At 40.8% G+C, this 19,697-nt stretch overlaps 2 protein-coding genes across 3 annotated transcripts in view; both read right to left on the bottom strand.

The window, feature by feature from the left end:
- Positions 1 to 19,442, bottom strand: part of ITGA1 (integrin subunit alpha 1) — a 181,045-nt gene extending 161,603 nt beyond the window's left edge. For both annotated transcript variants that reach the window (XM_005891151.2, XM_070357476.1), the window contains exon 1: positions 19,308 to 19,442. In XM_005891151.2, the coding sequence (XP_005891213.1) occupies positions 19,308 to 19,368 (61 nt within the window). In that variant the 5' untranslated portion in view covers positions 19,369 to 19,442. The remainder of the gene's footprint in view (positions 1 to 19,307) is intronic.
- Positions 1,517 to 6,739, bottom strand: PELO (pelota mRNA surveillance and ribosome rescue factor). Its single transcript, XM_005891150.3, has 2 exons — positions 5,673 to 6,739; positions 1,517 to 5,373 (listed from the first exon to the last, which is right to left on the bottom strand). The coding sequence occupies exons 1-2, from the start codon at positions 6,396 to 6,398 to the stop codon at positions 4,939 to 4,941; spliced, it is 1,161 nt and encodes a 386-aa protein (XP_005891212.1). The 5' UTR covers positions 6,399 to 6,739; the 3' UTR covers positions 1,517 to 4,938.
- Positions 19,443 to 19,697: the final 255 nt, after the last annotated feature.

The following is a 19,697-nucleotide window of genomic DNA, read 5'->3' as shown; positions in this document are numbered from 1 at the left end:
CTAACAGACAATAATCTCTGTCCTCCTAGAACTTATATCCTAGATAGATGATAAGCAAAGCAACTAAGTGAATTTAAGCATTACAGAGAAAACTTAAGGCAAGGAATGATAAGGGAAACTTTGAGAAGGTAGTTTTTCAAAAAAGGCTGCTTTTTCTTTTTTGTCACTAAGGTGACATTTGCACAAAAACCTGAAGGGAGTGCGTAAGCAAGCATATAGCGATGTGGTAGAAAAGCATTCCAAGAGTCCCATAGGCACTTCAAACCAGATTCCAAACTGAACTTACTGCTTCTCTTCCTAGTTTTCCTGTGTTTGAATTATGCCATCATTTCTCCCACCATTCAAGAAAGAAAAAAAAAAAACAAACGCCTGAGATTTACCCCTAGACTCGACTCCTTCCATAACTGAACAATCTTCACGTCCCATTGATCCGCTTAGTATTTCCTCGTGACTTCTAGTCATTGTACTGCCTTGTTTAGCCATCATTTTCCTGTTAAATTTTTCTAGTAAGTGTTCTCTTAACCTGTCCCCTTGCCTGCAATCTTGCCACCTCCAACCCCTTCTTGATGTTGTCAGTGATATTTGTGAAATGCAAAGTTTTGTCACGCCATCCTGTTTAAACTTTTCAGTGGTTTCTAACCATCAAACCTACCCTTTATCATGGTATGGGGAGAGGGGTGTCAAAGATGACTAGCACATTTGCCCTGCCTGCCTCCTCTTCCTGATCTTTCCAGGTTTATTATTTTAAGCAAATATGCTGGCTCTGTAAAGTTCCTCCTAGAAGCCACCTCTCACAACAGTGTGTCCTCTTAAACATTCTACAAGTTACTTGTATAACAGTGATTTGTTTCTTTCCTAAATCCAGCTCAGTACTTGATCCACACAGGCACTAAAAAAATGGATAAAATTAAATGTACTGCCTTTAAGAAGTGGTGTAATATAAGTATGGTTGCCCCATATCTCAGCTCTAGGCACAGGCAAAAGGATTTCTCTCTCCTCGAATCCTAAGAAACACCTAGAAACCTGTTTTCAACATGTAATTCAACATATTTTGATACTGAACACAAGTAGCCAGTATTATTTGCTTGGAAAACCATCCGATTTGAAAGTGAAATAATACTTTCCCAAAGAAGAGCTTTTACTCCAGGGGAATTATCATATACACCATTTCATCTGTGTACTTTTTTTTTAGCAACACAGAGAATTTCAGTTCAAGTATATAGGAATTGCAGAAATTATGAATCACTTTTCTTATAGAATATGTGAGGGTGAGAGATCTGGTTTAAAGGGATTAAAAAATGTCATCAATTAGTGACTGAAAATAAGCAGATGTAACAGAAAATTAGCCTCACAAAGCTATTCTAGTGGTACCTGGGAGAAAAATAATTCAACTTGAATATAAGGGAGTAACGAAAGTGAAATACAGACAGAAAATTAACAAAATATTTAACATAAACAGGAGACCAGGAATAGCAAAATATAATTTGATATGCATCATACCTGCAACAAAAGAAAACAAACTGCAAACTTCTCATTTATTGAGCCTAGCAAGGGTAGCAATCTGTTTACAACAAGCACCTGGGGATGAACGGAAGCTTATAGTACAACGCTGCATTAATTTGAGGTGTGTTATTGACAGTGTTTTCATTTGTTACCACAGTCATTCCTTATTAATGAATAGCAACTGGAATTAAACTGCTATATATGCTTTCCAAAAACCTATGGTTCATTTTGTTTTTTAGAGAACAGTAAAAAATAATTATTTGAACCAATTTATTTTATTATGTTCTTATCACTATTTTGATATTTACACCTATGTATCTAGGAAAATATATACTTGATAATGGTACTGGTAAAACATTTAACTTTAAAAAATACAAATTCTTAAAGATACTTTAATTAGACATAGAAACAGGCTTTCATTTAGTTTTATAATTTAATTGAATATTGGTAGTTAGTTTTCCTTTAAGATCTTAAAACTCAAATCTTTTTCTCTATGGCTGGCAACCCTAGGCAGAGATTAACTGGCACAAGGACAATAAGCTACTGCCTAAATGTTTTATCAGTTTTTATTACACATGGCAATCAACTGGAGATGCTAATATACAGGCTGCAATTCAACAGGTCTAGGGTAGACTCCTGGATTCTAGTTTCTAACAAGCTCTCAGAAGATGCTGCTGGTTCATGGAAACCACACTTTTGAACAGCAAAGCCTGAATCCAGGGTCTCAGCCTTGTTATCTATTGGAAATCACCTGGGAGCTTTAATAATGATTAAAAAAATAGTCTATCATTTCTAAGACTGCAAAGTTATTTAGTCTGGGGTCCAGTCTGGGTGTTGAGTTTTTACAGTTTCCAAGCTAAGATGAGTTCCCAAGCCCACCTGGGCTTCCCTGGTGGCTCACATTGTAAAGAGTCTGCCTGCAAAGATCCCTGGTCAGGAAGATCCTCTGGAAAAGGAAATGGCAACCCACTTTAGTATTCTTGCCTGGAGAATCCCACAGATGGAGGAGCCTGGCAGACTACACCCATGGGGTCACAAAAAGTAGGAAACAACTGAATGACTTCACTCACTTACTTAAGCTAAGATGAAGCTAAATTTGAGAATTTAACATTCTAAAACGTATTGGTTAGATTTACTATTAGGTTTTCTTTCCCCTGGTTTCTATAGCCATGGTTAACAGCTAGGACTAACCTGTACTAGATAGATAATGAGCTGCTGCTGCTAAGTCGCTTCAGTCATGTCCAACTCTGTGCGACCCCAAAGACGGCAGCCCACCAGGTTCCCCATCCCTGGGATTCTCCAGGCAAGAACACTGGAGTGGGTTGCCATTTCCTTCTCCAATGCATGAAAGTGAAAAGTGAAAGTGAAGTCGCTCAGTCATGTCCGACTCTTAGCAACCCCATGGACTGCAGCCTACCAGGCTCCTCCGCCCATGGGATTTTCCAGGCAAGAGTACTGGAGTGGGGTGCCACTGAGCAAGAGGCCCCAGATCTCCAATTTCTGACTGAAAAAACAATGCATTATCAATAAAGTTCTAATATTAAGAATCTTAGTGACTTCAATATTTACACTCCTACCAAATTATTAATAACATAAATATCCATAAAATTATATAATGAAATGACAATTTAAATCACTTTGATTAGGAAGTAGATATTTTAAAATGTGCTTTTAAAGTATATGGAGGTGTCTATCCCTAACTACAGGCTTCTCTCGTGGCTCAGTGGTAAAGAATCCACCTGCCAACGCAGGAGACCTGAGTTTGATCCCTGGGTTGAGAGGATCTCCTGGAAAAGGAAAACGCAACCCACTCTAGCATTTTTCCCTTGGAAATCCCATGGACAGAGGAGCCTGGTGGGCTACAGTCTATGGGGTCACAAGAGTTGGACACTACTTAGCAACTGAACAACAACCACAGCTAACTACAGGTAAAAAGGTCCAGATTAGTTAGGAAGTTTTTTATAAACAATATACGAACTTGGCGCACCAGCAGAAAGGCTCAGAAGGCAGAAAGGACAAGCAAATTTAACTTAAGTGTCCTTGTTTGAAGCAGGCACCACTGACCCCAGAGTTACAGACTGACTGACTTACCACTCTTTGTTCATAGGCCTTTCCTATTATTTTACTAAGTTGAGATGTGAAAAATGTTAAGATGTGATTATATTGCAAGGCCCCCTCAATTCTTAAATTGCACACAAAAAATAATGGAAAATATTTTAAACTCTCAGGTATTTGCATAAAGTCCCTAATTAAACAGCTGGAGTACAAATCAACTGCCATTTACTAATGATGTGATGGGCTTCCCTGGTGGCTCAGACAGTAAAGAATCCGCCTGCAGTGTGGGAGACCTGGGTTTGATCCCTGGGTTGGGAGGATCCCTGGAGGAGGGCATGGCAACTCACTCCAGTATTCTGGCCTGGAGAACCCCATGGAGAGAGGAGCGTGGTGGGCTATAGTCCACGAGGTTCCAGAGTTGGACACGACTGAGCAACTAAGCACAATGATGTGACAAACTTTCTGAACAGGCTTTCTCACCCCTCCATTAAGAATGCAAATGCACATACAAATTCATGGTAGCATTAACTGTAACTATGACAACCTCCCAAATACATAAATAGTGTGGGAGAGCAAAGAACTTAAGTACAGACTGTGCACTGTATCTAGGTTTGCCACTAATTAGCTCTTAATAAAGCAAATCCCATACTTAGCCTCATTTTAAAAATAAAAGCACCTTGAGTAGACTATCCTGGGAATCTTTAGTAGATCAAAGCTCTACAACCTAAAAGTAACTAATTAGGTGCTCCTCTAAAGTAAATACGATTTGTTCTAAACTAGCAAGAAAAACCCAGCTTATTACTTTTAACAAGGTTGGTTTAACAAGTTTCTTAAGAAAAATAGATTTTAACTTTAGCCTCAGGGAAGTCTTCTAATTACTAAGCAATCATTTAAAATAGCAAATAAACTTAAAAATTAAGAAAAATTGGAATGTGGGGGAAACGGCAAGAAAAAGGATCATATAACAAAGTGTAAGAATACATTGTGCCAAATTAAACAATGTAAACTGAAGATAATGAGATATTAAAAAGCTTTTCCTAAGGAAAACTACTTCAAAGCATGCTGTATGGGATTTTTATGTTCCATCCCAAAGAATATATAGGCATTCTTTTTAAATATACAAAATGTTTCTAAGAGCTGTGAATAACTCATAATTCCAAAATAAAATTATCCCAATTAATAATATATGGAGATTATTTCCTTTTATTGTTCAGTTTGAAAACATGTCCTGCCAACCACAAATCACCTAGAGTGACCAAAATACATGAAAAACCCCTGTGAGAACCACAAAGTGCCATTTTTGCAGCTTTCTTCACAGGATGCTGAGAAAATGTAACAGTGAAGGAGTGAGAAACAGGTTGTCTCAATTGTTAGTTGCAATCATTCATCTTCTTCAGAACTGGAATCATTCTCTTGGTCAGAGAGTTCAGGGACAGGAAAGCGGAGGATGGCAGCTATTCCAGTCAACTGGCTGAGCTGTTCCCCAGACACGTGAAGACTAGAGAATATCCTAACGGTGCCTGCGTTCTCTTTCACGCTGTCGACCAGCCGCACATATCGGCTGCGTGTGGCTACATCCTGGTGCCTGAAGAGCTCATCGCTGATGAGCAATGTGTCAATTGCCATGGCCTCATTGGCCTTTTCCACCTGCTTGAGTCCATAAAATGCTCGGTCCGGTTCGTGTTGCAACATTTTATAGAAATCATCCAAGGCCTTTACTTCCCCAGCGGCTTTCGTGTCTGAAAGGCGGCTAGCTACTGTAGGGTCACAAAGAGCCTCTTTCAGGGAGTACTTGTGTCCAGAGGAGGCATGTACCTAGAATCACAATTATAAAAGTTAGATAAAAGAATCTCTTAGGGTATCCGTTAAACTGCCCACAATGACCTCAAGCCAAAAACACTACTAAGGTTTTATACGTTTAAGAATTTAAACCAAGTTTATTACATAAAATCTCTAGCTGCTTAACAGGTTTCTTTTCACCGCATTATCCAATTCACAATCCCAGCCAAGTTAAACCTTTTTTCCTCTGGTACTATTCTGAGTTCTAAAACTAGGAGTAGTTTAAGCAAACCCCTCTGCCCATGTTTAATTATCCCTGGGTAAGACTGTTTTACCTGAAGGAATTTGGACCGGTTTTCCAGGAGCACTTTGTTGTCGGTCTTCACTGCCTGTTGAAACATGTAGTCGCAGAACTGCTCCCTCACAAATCCTGGGCTGGCCACTAGGACGCACTTTACAACATCGAAGTGTATGTGGCGCTGGATGGCCTGGACCACCTGTTCATAGAACCGCTCCAAGGCCCGGTCGTGCTGCGAGCAGTTGCCTTTCCGTTTCCGAGGGATGTTCACTTCCACCTTGGCCCGAGTGAGGGTCATGCTGGGAGTGACTAAGCAGATGTGGGCGAGGCCTTCCTGCATAACCACAGCCGCCACATCGGCGCTCCAGGCTGGGTCACAGGCTTGCTCGATGCGCTCCAGAACCACACTGTCCCACTGTTTTTTGGCCAGGGTGAACTGGCGGTTGGGCTCCAGCTCGATGGTGTGGTAAGCCCCCATCTTGACATATTCATTCTCCTGGATGTTGGTCCCCTTGACCCGCAGCTGGCAGGCTTGGGAGTCGAAGTCGATGGCCTCCACGCAGAGAGTGAGGGTCGTGCGGACCCGGTTGCTTCCCACGCTGCCGGTGGAGGACTCGGTCTGCACCTTGCGGATGGTGGAAGCGCGCAGGCTGTCGCCCACCTGCACTAGATTGTAGGTGTGCCACATGTCCTCGGGTTCCTCGGGAACCAGGGTCACCTGGCCCGCATTGTCTTTCTCAATGTCCTTCCTCACGAGCTTCATGACCCTGGCGGGGGCTCACTGCCAAAACAAGAGGAACCGACGGGGTCCCCGCGGAAAAAGGAGTCGGGAAGGGAAAGAAATTCTAGGCCGGGAAGGGGGCGGGGCCCGGTTCCTCCCGGCACCTGCCTCGCGAGAAGGAAACACGTTATATCCGACTCTAGCGGCCGTGGGGTGGGGCACTTACTCTAGCCCTTCCTTTTCGTAGTCTCGAGGCGCGCCGCGCAAAATCGGCTCGAGAGACACCGCTGCGAACACCTTTCTCTCCGCGATTGCTGCTGCTGTACAGACCAAGGCTGACGCAACGAGGGCGCATGCGCAGCCCTCCTCCTGCCTCCCAGCGCACGGCTTACGTCCCCAAGGAGGAGGCGGGGCCGCAGCTTGCGCGTGCGCAGGCGCGCTAAGCCCGGAGGTGTTTCCCGAAGAATAAACCACCTAAGGAAAGCACACGGAGTCTTTGGTGGCGAGTCTTTGGTATTAGTGCTGAAACTGGACTTCCTAAGTTTTTTCTTCCACCCCTGTTTGTGAAGAATCTGGGGAGTTGTGAGTGCAAATATATATATATATTTTAAGCTGTGTGCTACACCTTCTCCCTATGGATAATTCTAGTTACGGAAAAGTAATAACTTACGGAAAAGTAAAAGGGCTCTGAAAAGTGCAGACTTGGCACCAAGGGCCAAACTACGCCCCGCCTTGCTCCTGCCTCATCCCCAGTCAGACGGTGCACGCTTTTTGGAGCCGCTCAGTCCAGAAGCTGTTTCTTAAGAACGTCTGGTCACGGGGCATCTGCACTGAGTAACGTGCCCAGCTGCTTTGTGCTCTCAGTTGACCAAGTGTGCACGATCTGATTAACCCAGATGTTAAAACACTGATCCCAGAGAGAGAAGAAACCATCTGTGGAATTTACCCCTGGATGGACCTCTCAGTTGCTTTGATCTGATGTCCTGAGAACCCCAGAAGCCAAGGTTGGCAGTCTCAGCTTTCCGCTGCTCAGCAGCCTGTGAAATGTTTACGGTAGGGGTTGGGTCTCAACAGTTTAGGACCGGATCTTCATTGTCAGAGCTGAGCTGAGACCCCAGGACTGGGGAAGTGGAGGAAGGACTGATTTACCCTGACTGAACAGCTGCAGAATTCATTTGAAAAAAAAAATCCATAAGTCACTTAACATTTTGGGATGAAGGAGAGGCGGGGGTAATTTGAAAGGTGGGAACTGCCTCTTAAAAGGACCAGTGAATCGAAGAAAACCCACCAAAGTTTTGAGAGTTAAGATGGCTTGGAGGGCAGAGGGCACAAATCTTCCCCATTGGCCTTCCTATGTTATTGGGTAAGGCATTGGAAGGGAAACTTAACCACCCTAAAATGTAAGACTGGGATGAAGGGGTGTAATATGACTTTGGCACAGATCTTGATACCCAAATCTCAATTAACTTCCTCAAAGGTTGTCTGGGGGGAACACAAAGGTCCCCTCCAAAACTCTAGTGCAAATTAGAACAGTTTTTTTTTTTTTTTTGGTGGCATCTCCTCTCCCTTGCCCTTTCTGTACCTCCTTCTTTCGCCACCTTCTATCATACTGAGTGCCCTCCCAAAGTTCCTGAGACTGTCTTCTTCTTCCAGAACTCAAGAACTTTACATTGAACAAAGAACTGATTACACTAAAGTGTGAGTATGGCTTTTGTCTCCCAACAGACATGGATCTTTTTATTCTTAACTAGTAGTGTGTGTGTGTGTGTGTGTGTGTGAGAGAGAGAGAGAGAGAGAGAGAGGTGGTGGATAAAGAAGGAGGAAGAGATGCTTTGAGATGCTCCTTGGTCACCTTTTTAAGTATAATCATTCCCCCTCTTGAAAATCTGCCAAGGATCAAAAACCACAGTGATAGGTACACAGGGCCCTTAATACATGTTTGGTTTTTAGTGAAGAGCTATCACTTCTTAAATATTCACCAGGTACTTCCTATGCTTTTTCCAGTTCTTACCTATAAGGTAAATATTTGTTATTCTCATACATAAATGAAGAAAATGAATTAGAGAGGTTAAAGGATTCAAGGTCACATAACCAGTATTCAAATCCAAGCCTGCTTAATTCCACACTCATTCTACCAACACAAATCTGAATTTATGGACACTTGAAATCATCCCCTAAACTCTGAAGGTTATGTGTAGTTGTTCAGTCGCTCAGTCATGTCCGACTCTTTGGGACCCCATGGACTGCAGCACACTAGGCTTCCCTCTCATCCACTATCTCCTGGAGTTTGCTCAAATTTATGTTCATTAAGTCACTGATGCTATCTAACCATCTCATCCTCTCCTGTCATTTCCCCTTAACTCTCACCTTTATCAGTTAAACTAAGACTCACAGCTTAGAAGTCAACCTGGGGCATTGAAAGGAAGGTTCCTTCCTTGCTCTTTTATTACTAAAACAAAAAAGTCCTTATATTCTTTTCAATATTTTTCAATATTTTCAATATTTTTATCTTTTCAATAATTTTCCTTCTGCTCGGCCTTGGTCACCATTGTAATTCTTGAGAAAGATCAAATATCCTACCTTAGAAAAATAAATATATATTTCTACATTGCAAATCAATGGTAAACCTCTGTTGACTGTTGATTCTGTGATTCTTCTTTTTTTTTTTTTTAAATTATGAGACACACTGCTTTGGGTTGTCTTTTAAAATATAAATGTGCTTCAGTGATTGAACATACTACAAAACTTTCACAGAAATGTTTTTTGATCTGAAACGTCCATAACAGAATTTTTTTTTTAGTAATTTGAGCTTGTTGAATGGTCAGATGTTTTTCTCCCAGATTTTGTGTTTTAACTTAGTCTTTCTAGGTCAGTCATCACAGTTCTGAGTTATTTGGGGGTTCTCATTCTCTGTTAAAATCCAAATTCCATGAAATTCAAGGCTTCCAAGACATGACTTCACACATTTTATTTCCCTGTATCCCGTTCAGCCCCCTAAATTCCTCAGTGGGAGCAGTCTTTGTTCCCTGTACATCCTGGCAACTTTCTACTTTGCTGCCTTAGCTCTTATCTTTTTAAAATGTCACTTTCTCTCACCCCTACTTCCATAAATCCATTTAAGCTTACTTATCATTGAGCTTAAATGTTACCTTCAAGTTGAAACCATGCATGCTATTAGTTGGGTACATTTCTTTCTTACTGAAATCTGGATGGGTTCATCCTTGCATCCCTCGACTGTCCCATGAAAAGTCCCCTTGCACCTAGTAGACATTCATATATGGATGACGAGCTGAGTGGATCAGATAAAACATGTAGCAACTATATTTAACATTATTACAGATACTTCTTAAGACACTGATATTACTAACTATAGCTCACCTGGTTTACAAAGTAATTCCCTTTATTTTCAGACTTCTACGGTTACAGTAGTTACGTAACATATAGCAGTATAGAGTATTTTCAGTCTTTAAATAAGCAAAATCATGAGGGAAAAAACCGAAATTTAACTGTTGCTTTAAATCCTAATTTTATACTTATTTATTGGCTCTTTGAAGATAGAACTCTTTGTATCAGTAACTTTAATTATATCTATTTTCCTGTAAACTTTTATTTATATTAATCTCTCCAGAAAAAAGAGAAGTCAGTGTTGTTGCTTCCAAAAGCTTTCAATTTGTTGTTTTTGATATACTTCCAGTGTCTCAGTTGGGCTAGAAGTCAAATATCCTGGATTGTAATTCTTACACTGTCAATTGTTTTTACTATAATTTCTGGCACCACTTAATCTCTTTGAAACTGAACTTCTTTTACTTAGGAATTGAGGAAATTGAATTCAGTAATTAAAATTGTTCTAATTGTAAAACCTATTCTGCAATGGTATTTTTAAAAAATTAAAACACTACCCATAATCTCACCCTGACACATTTATTTTCAGTTTTGAATCTGATTCTTCTAAGGCCGATTTTAGTGGTAAAAGACCAATACTAATTTTAATGTTTGCATGTCAAGAGTTAGCAGACCTGAGTTATGGTCTTTTCTAGCTCAATTTTAGCAACTTTAGTTAAGTTCCCAACCTCTATAAAGCTAAAATTTGTCACTGTAAATTATAAATAAGATTGTCTGCCTCTCTCATTCACTATCCCTTAGAAGGTTTTAATGAGATTATGATACATTGAAAATTGTGAAACTGGCTTCCCTGGTGGCTCAGAGGGTAAAGCGTCTGCCTGCAACGCAAGAGACCTGGGTTCAATCCCTGGGTCAGGAAGATCCCCTGGAGAAGGAGATGGCAACCCACTCCAGTATTCTTGCCTGGAGAATCCCACGGACGGAGGAGCCTGGTGGGCTACAGTCCACGGGGTGGCAAAGAGTTGGACATGACTGAGCGACTTCACTTTCACTTTCATAGACATGTAAGGTATTGTTGTAAATCTCTAAGAATACCTGGCTTGAAATTAGAGATTTGGATCAGACAAAAGCAAGGAGCAAGGGCTCACTTTAACATGATCACAATTATTCAGCCTTGAAAAATAACGGGTTCAGTAGAGTTGAATGATAGATGATCTGTTGGGTGCATTTATGTATACTACTTTCTACCTCCTTTCCAGGGAAACCTTAGGTTACTCCTACTGCATGAGCTGGCTCATGTACCTCATGATGAACTGATTACAATCGTTCCTATTATAATAATAACATTAGAAATGATTTGTGTGATAGCAGCAGGGCTAATGGGCTGCCTTGTTTGAAGATCCTGTACTTAGCACTGCTGCTGCTGCTGCTGCTGCTGCTGCTGCTGCTAAGTTGCTTCAGCCGTGTCCGACTCTGTGTGACCCCATAGATGGCAGCCTACCAGGCTCCGCCGTCCCTGGGATTCTCCAGGCAAGAACACTGGAGTGGGTGTACCTAACACAGTGACCCTTAAATAGTAGAGGCTGTATACATTTTCTTGTATCCATCTTAGATTTTTTGCAAAGGTTACTTTCCAACAACACAAAACTAATATTTTCCTTTTTCTGCTTTGGGGGCTTTTCCCATTATTACTTTTTTGCTTATCTATTACTTCTTTCAGACTCTGAGCTTCTTAAGGGCAAACACTACTTTTTTATTGTGTTCCTTTGTATCACTTTTCATGTGTCCCTGGAACCCAGCACAACTGGTACATTATCATAATTTATGAAAGAATGAGTGGTTATTAGCGCTACTTTAATTCAGAGTTTTTAACTTGTCTATCATTGACATCTTAAAATTATGAAATCACATTCTGTTTTATAGTGTTACTGATAATTTGAAAGGAAGATTTCTCTTAAGATAAATTTTTGTAAACCTATTTCATTTTTTTGAGCTATCTATGCATGGATAAGAAAATGATTAATTTTAAATATATCTTAGTGAGATAAAGGTCTTAAAATGTTTTAAAATATTGTATGATGACAATTGGTATTATTACACTTGGTTTGGAAAATGATCTTTACAGAATGAACAACCAGCACTCTTATTATAAATTTCTAGTGATGATTGCAATAGTTATTTAAGAGAGAATGTACTAACCTTAAATTGTACAAAGATGTCTATGTGACGTCCATAAGCAAAGTTAGTGGTTGACTGGGAGGATTATTCAGCTAATTCAAGTAAAATGGTAAAAGAGAAAAGGGAAAGTGTTTTGTTTTGCTTTAAGGAACTTGCTGTACTCACTATCTAAATTTCCTGTGATTAAAAATACTTACTTGCAATTGTCACAAAACAATATAAAGCCTCCTACTAAATAAATAATCTTATCAACAAAAGTGTGTGGGAGGGTATATTCCTATTTGTATGAATCTCTACATAATATAGGATTATTTTATTAAAATATTACAATAAAATATGTAATTTTAGGAACTGGTCAATACCTTTGAATTTTCAAACTGTAGTACTTGGCAAACTAAAAGTATATAGTTAAAAAGAAAATTTTGAAAAGCATATTTGTAAGTTGTATTAAGAGTATAGGATTTATAATAAAATATGCAGACCATTCATCTTAATCATTTGAGATTCTAGTGTGATTGATTTAGGTATCCTATTCAAATTTAAGAATTTTCATTTATTTCAGCAGATCTCAGGTAGTTCATACCAAAATAATATGTCTTCACTGCTTTTACTATCTGAATTATAATGATTTTTCAAAGATTTCTCACTTATTTTGTTTATAGAGCTCTACTATTTTTATAAAGCAATATTAATGTTTTTGTACATAGAGTGAATTCTTAATTCCAACCAGTGCATATATTTTAATTGTATTTTAAGATTTAGTTGACTTTTTAATATTCCTTTTAAGTTAGAAAAGACATTTGATAAAAAATTAGGTCCTGTCAAATATACTTGGTCCTGGTACTAACCACTGATATGAAAGAATATTAGAGATATTAAAGCCTGCCAAAACTAGAGTTATCGATCCTGTGACCTGGAACATTTTTGAATTATTTCATTGTCACTTTTCTCCCTAAGCTTCCTCTTAAAGGTAGAGTATTCAGAGGAAGCTCTGTTATTGGGATCTGGTGAGGTTGCTGGTGTCAGAGGAGCGATTATTCTTTGAATCAAACTTGGCCCTGGAAGAGAACTAAAAGGAGGACAATGTTCATATCTTTGTATCTAGGAGTGTGTTTGGAATCTTATGATGCAGTTTTTAAAAATGTGATAGAAAATTTCATGTAGATATACTGCATGTTATTATAATTTTCAGATGTATATATTTCAGCATTTTAACATCACTTGAAACTAGGAGAATTGATGCTTTTGAACTGTGGTGTTGGAGAAGACTCTCGAGAGTCCCTTGGACTGCAGGGAGATCCAACCAGTCTGTTCTGAAGGAGATCAGCCCTGGGATTTCTTTGGAAGGAATGATGCTAAAGCTGAAACTCCAGTACTTTGGCCACCTCATGCAAAGAGTTGACTCATTGGAAAAGACTCTGATGCTGGGAGGGATTGGGGGCAGGAAGAGAAGGGGATGACAGAGGATGAGATGGCTGGATGGCATCACTGACTCGATGGACATGAGTCTGGGTGAACTCCAGGAGTTGGTGATGGATAGGGAGGCCTGGCGAGCTGCGACTCATGGGGTCTCGAAGAGTCGGACACGACTGAGCGACTGAACTGAACTGAAACTAGGAGGCATCTGTAGGTTCAGCAATTATAATTGGATTGGCAGTACTTTTCTTTCTTAATAGTACCTAAAATACTGGTGCATCAGTCACTTAATGGTGATTTCCATTCAACTAGATATAAATATGGATAGATAGAAATAGATAGACTATTCCTGATATAACTAAAAGAGACAACTTGACTCCTTTATTATTTTATGAGTTTGTTTGTAGTCTGTTCTTTTGTGACTCATTCAATAGCAAATTTTCAAGTACCTATTATTCATAGATGGTAGGGATAATAAACAAAGACCCTATTCTCAACAGAACATACACTAATCTGGGAAAACAGACAACTTGATGTTTAATTTTAATATGCTGTGTATTATAGAAGCAAAGGTGCTAGAGTCAGTCAAGTATCTGGGGGAGGGGGGTTCAGTCTACTCCAGTGGCTTCATGGAAGTGACATTCACATGGGGACTTGAGGATCTGTAGCACTGTAACGGAGAAGGCAATGGCACCCAACTCCAGTGCTCTTGCCTGGAGAATCCCAGGGACGGCAGAGCCTGGTGGGTTGCCTTCTGTGGGGTCGCACAGAGTTGGACTCGACTGAAGTGACTTAGCAGCAGCAGCACTGTAACAGCTTATGCAAAGACCTGGAGATTTCAGAGGAACTGGCACAATGGAGGAGCTGAAAGAAGCTCAATAATCATAAAGACAGGAATATATTCAGCTCATTTACATCTGTTGATACATTACTGTACTTGCTTTGAGAGCGAATACAGTTCTCCAGTCAGGGGCCACTCGGAATTGGCAGTGTATTCTGACTTTAGCATTGTGACAACGATTCCAAATATCTTTCATCTCAATTTCTTAACAAAAATTCAAATACACTATATTGTATTTCATATAACAGAAGAGCAGTGTAGGTAAAGAATAGCATTTTGATGCCTAGTTTTCTGAATATATTTAAAACATGAGCTCCTTTATTTTATAAATTAGTTAAGGGGCATATTAAAATTCAGCAAGTTCTACATCTAATGGGATGTTTGTTGGGTTGAGGTGTTGGAACCCAGGCAGAGGAGCCTCCATCTAAGGAAGTAAGATCAACAGTTATACGTTGTGGCCCTCGAGCTCATGCATCAAAATAACAGCATGAGAGCAGGGAAGAAAAGTAGGCAAACTAGTTTGGCATGTATGTTTTATTGCTACCATTACTGCCCATTTATTAAACAAATGAACAAAAGTCCTCTGAATTTATTGCTGACTTTACAGGCTTCATAATGACTTAAATATTTTCGCTGTTTTCAGCAGCTCCTGACAATCCACTGTATGTCATTGGAGGTCATTTCTTTGTTATAAGTAAGTGGCTGACTTCCTTCCATATCCAGCCATGAGCTCACTGGACTTCTTTTAGAATAGGAAATCTTGCCTGTGAAAAAAGTCATAAAAGAAGACTCCTGCTTGTAGTCTAGCTGAAATGTTTCTAGGGAGGAGAGATACACACTCAATTAGGGATAATTCTGTATTTGTATTTTTAATAACCGGAGATTATAATTTTTTGAGTTATAATTTGAGTTATTTTGAGTTATAATGAGTCTTATTTGAGTTATAATTAATGTAAGAAGGGACATCATCTAATTTCACTATATACCTAAAAGTCATGGAAAACAGACCCATTTCATCGTTAATCAGATCCTTATCAAAGTCTTTTAGACAGTTAGACTTGGATTTAACATTTAGAGGGTTGAGCAAGAGGGAAATGGATTTATATTTAGACAGACAATTGTTGTTGTTATTCAGTCCCAAAGTCATGTCCGACTCTGTGACTCCATGGACTGCAGCACGCCAGGCTCCCCTGTCCTTCACTATCTCCTCGAGTTTGCTCAGATTCATGGGCACTGAGTTGGTGATGCTATCTAACCATCTCATCCTCTGTCGCCCCCTTCTCCTTTTGCCTTCAGTATTTCCCAGCATCATGGTCTATTTCCAAAATGGTACATTTCGAGAACCTGAGAGATCTGAATAGAGTATAGGGTTTGCCATTTATTAATTGTGTGACTGTAGTCAAATTAGTCTCTCAGTTTCTTCATCTGTAAAATATGAATAATAGTTCCAGAATTTCCCCTTTTTGAGACTAAAATGTAATATGTGCAAAATTCTTGGCACAGGGCCTCATATCTAATACATTCTCAAAAAATATGTGCCTTTCAGCAGTAAGTAGTGCTAATTCTTCTCTGTTATTGTCTTGATCTTTGTCCCCTGGGAGTTTGAATTTTGCCATTTGGACATGACCAGTGGGAGAGCTGGGCAAGGCATTAGGGGGTAGGAAGAAAAGGCAGGGTGTTCGTCTCCCCTGTTTTCTCCCTGCTAGGCTTCAGCTTTGGCACTAGCTGCATTCTGCTTCTTACGGCCACAGCTCCTGTCCAGTGGTCCCCCTCCCATAGCCAGAGTTCATGGTCAAGCTGACGTTGCTACCCCGTCAGGCCTAGGAACAGCAGTGGCTTTTCATCTCATGTTGCTTCAGGTGCTTTCTTCCTACTTGTTCCTGCTTGTTCTACGGTGCTCCATCAACTTTTGTCAATTCCTTTCTATGTTTGTGCAAACAGTCCCTTGACTTAAGTCAGTTTTCTTCAGCTAAATCCTTTATATGTGCTACTAGTTCTTTTGCTGGGACTTGGACATATTTAAAGTAACGATAAAGACTTTAGACATAGAGAAGGGCATCTTTCCTGATGAATCATGTTTAAATGTTGAGAAAAGTTAATACAAGATAGTCCTAAATATAATGGGAAGTTTACTGAGATGGTTTATTAGAGAGATGGTTGTTGTGATGTAAACCCAGCTTTGAAGACTGGAGAGTTTGTTTAGAGGGTAGGGGGTAGTAAGAAAGAAGGGTGGAATGCTTTTCTAGATGCATAAAATAGTATCATATGCACGGTAGCAAAATAAGCATGAGGACTAATGGGGGAAATAAGGAAATGTGACTCGATGTCATGACTGGCAGTTTATGTTTGGAGGTTTTGGTAGGCAGATAATGGTCTTTCATATATCTTCATTTCCTAATCCCTGGAACTTGCAAATGTATCACTATATATGGCAAAAAGGATTTGGTATGTATGATTAAATTAAGAATCTTGAGCTGGGGAGATTATCCTGGATTATTCAGGGGAGCCCAGCATAATTAGCATTTTTTATATGAGGAAGGAAATAGGGTCAGCATCAGAGATGGAGATGTAATGAAGAAGCAGTCACAGGAAAGATCTGAAAATGCTACTTTACTGGCTTTGAAGATGGAGGATGGAGCTACAAGCCAAGAAATGCAGATTGCCTTTACAGTCTGAAAAAGGCAAGGAAATGGATTCTCCCCTAAAACCTCCAGAAAAAAGGCAAATCTGCCAACATCTTGATTTTAGCCCAGTGAGACTTCTGACCCATAGAACTATGAGTGGTAAATTTGTCTTGTTTTAAGCCAGTAAATCTGGGGCAATTTGTTATGACAGCAATAGGAAACTGATAAGAGGCATAGTGGGAGACAGAGGGTACTGGATTAGGGCAGACCCTGAAAGGTTGGTTGAGAATTGTGGATTTTATCTTATGGATAACATAGAGCCACCAAAGGTTTTTGGCTAAAGACTAAGGTATGATAAAAAACTATGTATTAGGAAGATTAATTAGAGGTTAAGTTCAGACTGAAGACAGGAAGATGAGTTCTACAGTACTGTGCATGGGTGGGTATGGTGATAAGACCCCAGATTATGGACTCTGTGGATTGATGAGAAGTTTGTAAGGAAGCTGACAACATGATGACTGACAGGATAACCAACAAAGGAAAAGAAGACATCAAATTTTAGATCCTTCTGTTATGCTGTGAAATGGGCATAAATGTAACACGTAAGAAGGCTTCCCAGTTGGCTCAGTGGTGAACAATCTGCCTGCCAATGCAGGAGACCCAGGTTCTGCCACTGGGTCAGAAGATCCCCTTGAGAAGGAAATGGCAACCCACTCCAGTGTTCCTGTCTGGGAAATTCCATGGGCAGAGGAGCCTGGTGGGCTTACAGTCCATAGGGTCACAAAGAGTTGGATGCTACTGAAGTGATTTAGCACATATGCATGCATTATCTCCCAACAGTTGCAAAAAACTAACAGTATACAACTTACGGCTGTTTTAGGCATAAGGAAATAAAGTAGTTGACTATATATATATACACACACACATATATGAAATTGTAATTTGTTTACTTCAATTTTTTTGCATTTCATTCATTTCAGAGGATTTGCAAACCTCATTTGATTATTTCTACATTCAAAGTCGCTCAGTTGTGTCTATCTCTTTGCGACCCCATGGACTGTAGCCTGCCAGTGTCCTTTGTCCATGGAATTCTCCAGATCGAACCCAGGTCTCCCCCATTGCAGATGGATTCTTTATTGTCTGAGCCACCAGGGAAACCCAAGAATACTGGAGTGGGTAGCCTTTCCCTTCTCCAGGGGAACTTTCAGACCCAGGAATTGAACAGGGGTCTCCTGCGTTGCAGGAAGATGCTTTACCAAATGAGCTACCAGGGAAATCCATTTTTAAATTAGTGACTGCTTATTGAGTAAAATGAGAAAGATACAACTTGAATACTTAGTAAAACATTCAAATTTTGCACAACAACAACAAGAAGATGCAAACAGCCTCCAAAAAACTTGAGTTGGAGAGGAATCATAGGTCAAATGGGCTTCCCTGGTGGTGCTAGTGGTAAAGAACCAGCCCACCAATGCAGGAGACAGTGAGACTTGGGATGGATCCCTGGGTTGGGAAGATCCCCTGGAAGAGAGTATGGTAACCCACTCCAGTATTCTTGGAAAATCCCATGGACAGAAGCGCCTGGCAGGCTACAGTCCATAGCACTGGCTAGAATTGGACATGACTTAACATGCATGCACGCATAGCTCAAACATGTGTAAAGGATAGTGACAGTGGCTTACACAGTCAGCTATTCACTGACTGTAAAGCTGTTCCCAAGTTGACACTATTTGCATTATTGGCCCTTTTCACACAAAGCTTCAGCCATCTGCCTTCTCTTTCTTTCACTCTTGCAACTTTTCCTGCTCAGTCAGTAACTGGTAGAAAAGATCTAACTATTGGTTAACGATTTGGAAAATCTTAGAAAATGCTTTGATTCCACCTTTTTTTACCCCCTAAATTGAGCATAAGCTTGCATCTCCACTGTGCTTAAGTCTCTCCCAAAAGATACCTATTTATGCACAAGTAACAATACTTTACTTTGTATTTTAAAAATTATTCTGCTAATTCTCAAAGTAAATGTTCACTACTTCCTCAATTTCAATATGTTCCTTTTCCTGGGTGCTAACACAGAAACATCATTTCAGCACAAGAGCCAACTTTGCCTTGCATTCTTCTCTTTCCTCCTCTGTAGCAAAAACTATCTTGAGTACATAAAGCAAGAAAATGAATAATGTCCACTCTTGAGCAACCTGAAAGTAGAAACTCTACACACAGACACGAAAAAGGAAAGTAGAAGCCATCAGCAAAGTCCTAAAATACCATGCATACTGTCAAAAACAACTTTAATTTGAAAAGTCACTTCCACCTTGTAAAGTTTTCAGCACCTCTCCCCCCATCATTGAGGCGGAGGGTTTTGAAACAACTTCAGAAGTAATTCACACCGAAAACCCAACGCAGAAAACTGCTTTCAGAGCTCCAACCTGCCCGGACTATCTGGAGCGCCCGAAAGTGGATCCGCGCTCCCTTCTCCACTCCGGGCCGAAGCTCTGCGCGCCTCCCTCCCGGAGTCCCGCGCTCAGGAGATGCTCGGAGAAAAGCAGGGTCACTCACCGGAGAGGAGCCAGCAGTAGGCGACAGCGACCCCTGGGCTGGCGCGGCGCCGGGGGTCCATGACTGGAGTGGGCGCAGCGCCCGGGGGACGCGCGGGATCGGACGCGAGGACTCGGCGGAACCGCGCGCAGGAGCCGCGTTGCTCGCCGCCGGGGGTCTCAGTCGCTGGCCGGTCGGCCCCGGCGCCCGGGGAGCCGCGGGGCGATTTCCTGTGTTTTCCACCGGTGCCTCTAAGTTCGGTTCACGCTACTCGCCTCGCAGAATTGCCACATCGCCCCCCCTCTTCGTGCTCTGAAATCCCACTGGCAGCCTCCCAGGCTGTGTCTGAGACATGGACAAATAAAGCCAGCTTCGCGGGTCCTTGTTTAGGCTAAAGTCCACGAGCTGCGA

This window comes from Bos mutus, chromosome 20 (assembly GCF_027580195.1).
Source record: "Bos mutus isolate GX-2022 chromosome 20, NWIPB_WYAK_1.1, whole genome shotgun sequence".
NCBI classification, from domain to species: domain Eukaryota; kingdom Metazoa; phylum Chordata; class Mammalia; order Artiodactyla; family Bovidae; genus Bos; species Bos mutus.
The sequence above is the reverse complement of the archived record's forward strand: the minus strand, read 5'-3'. Positions and strand labels throughout refer to the sequence as shown.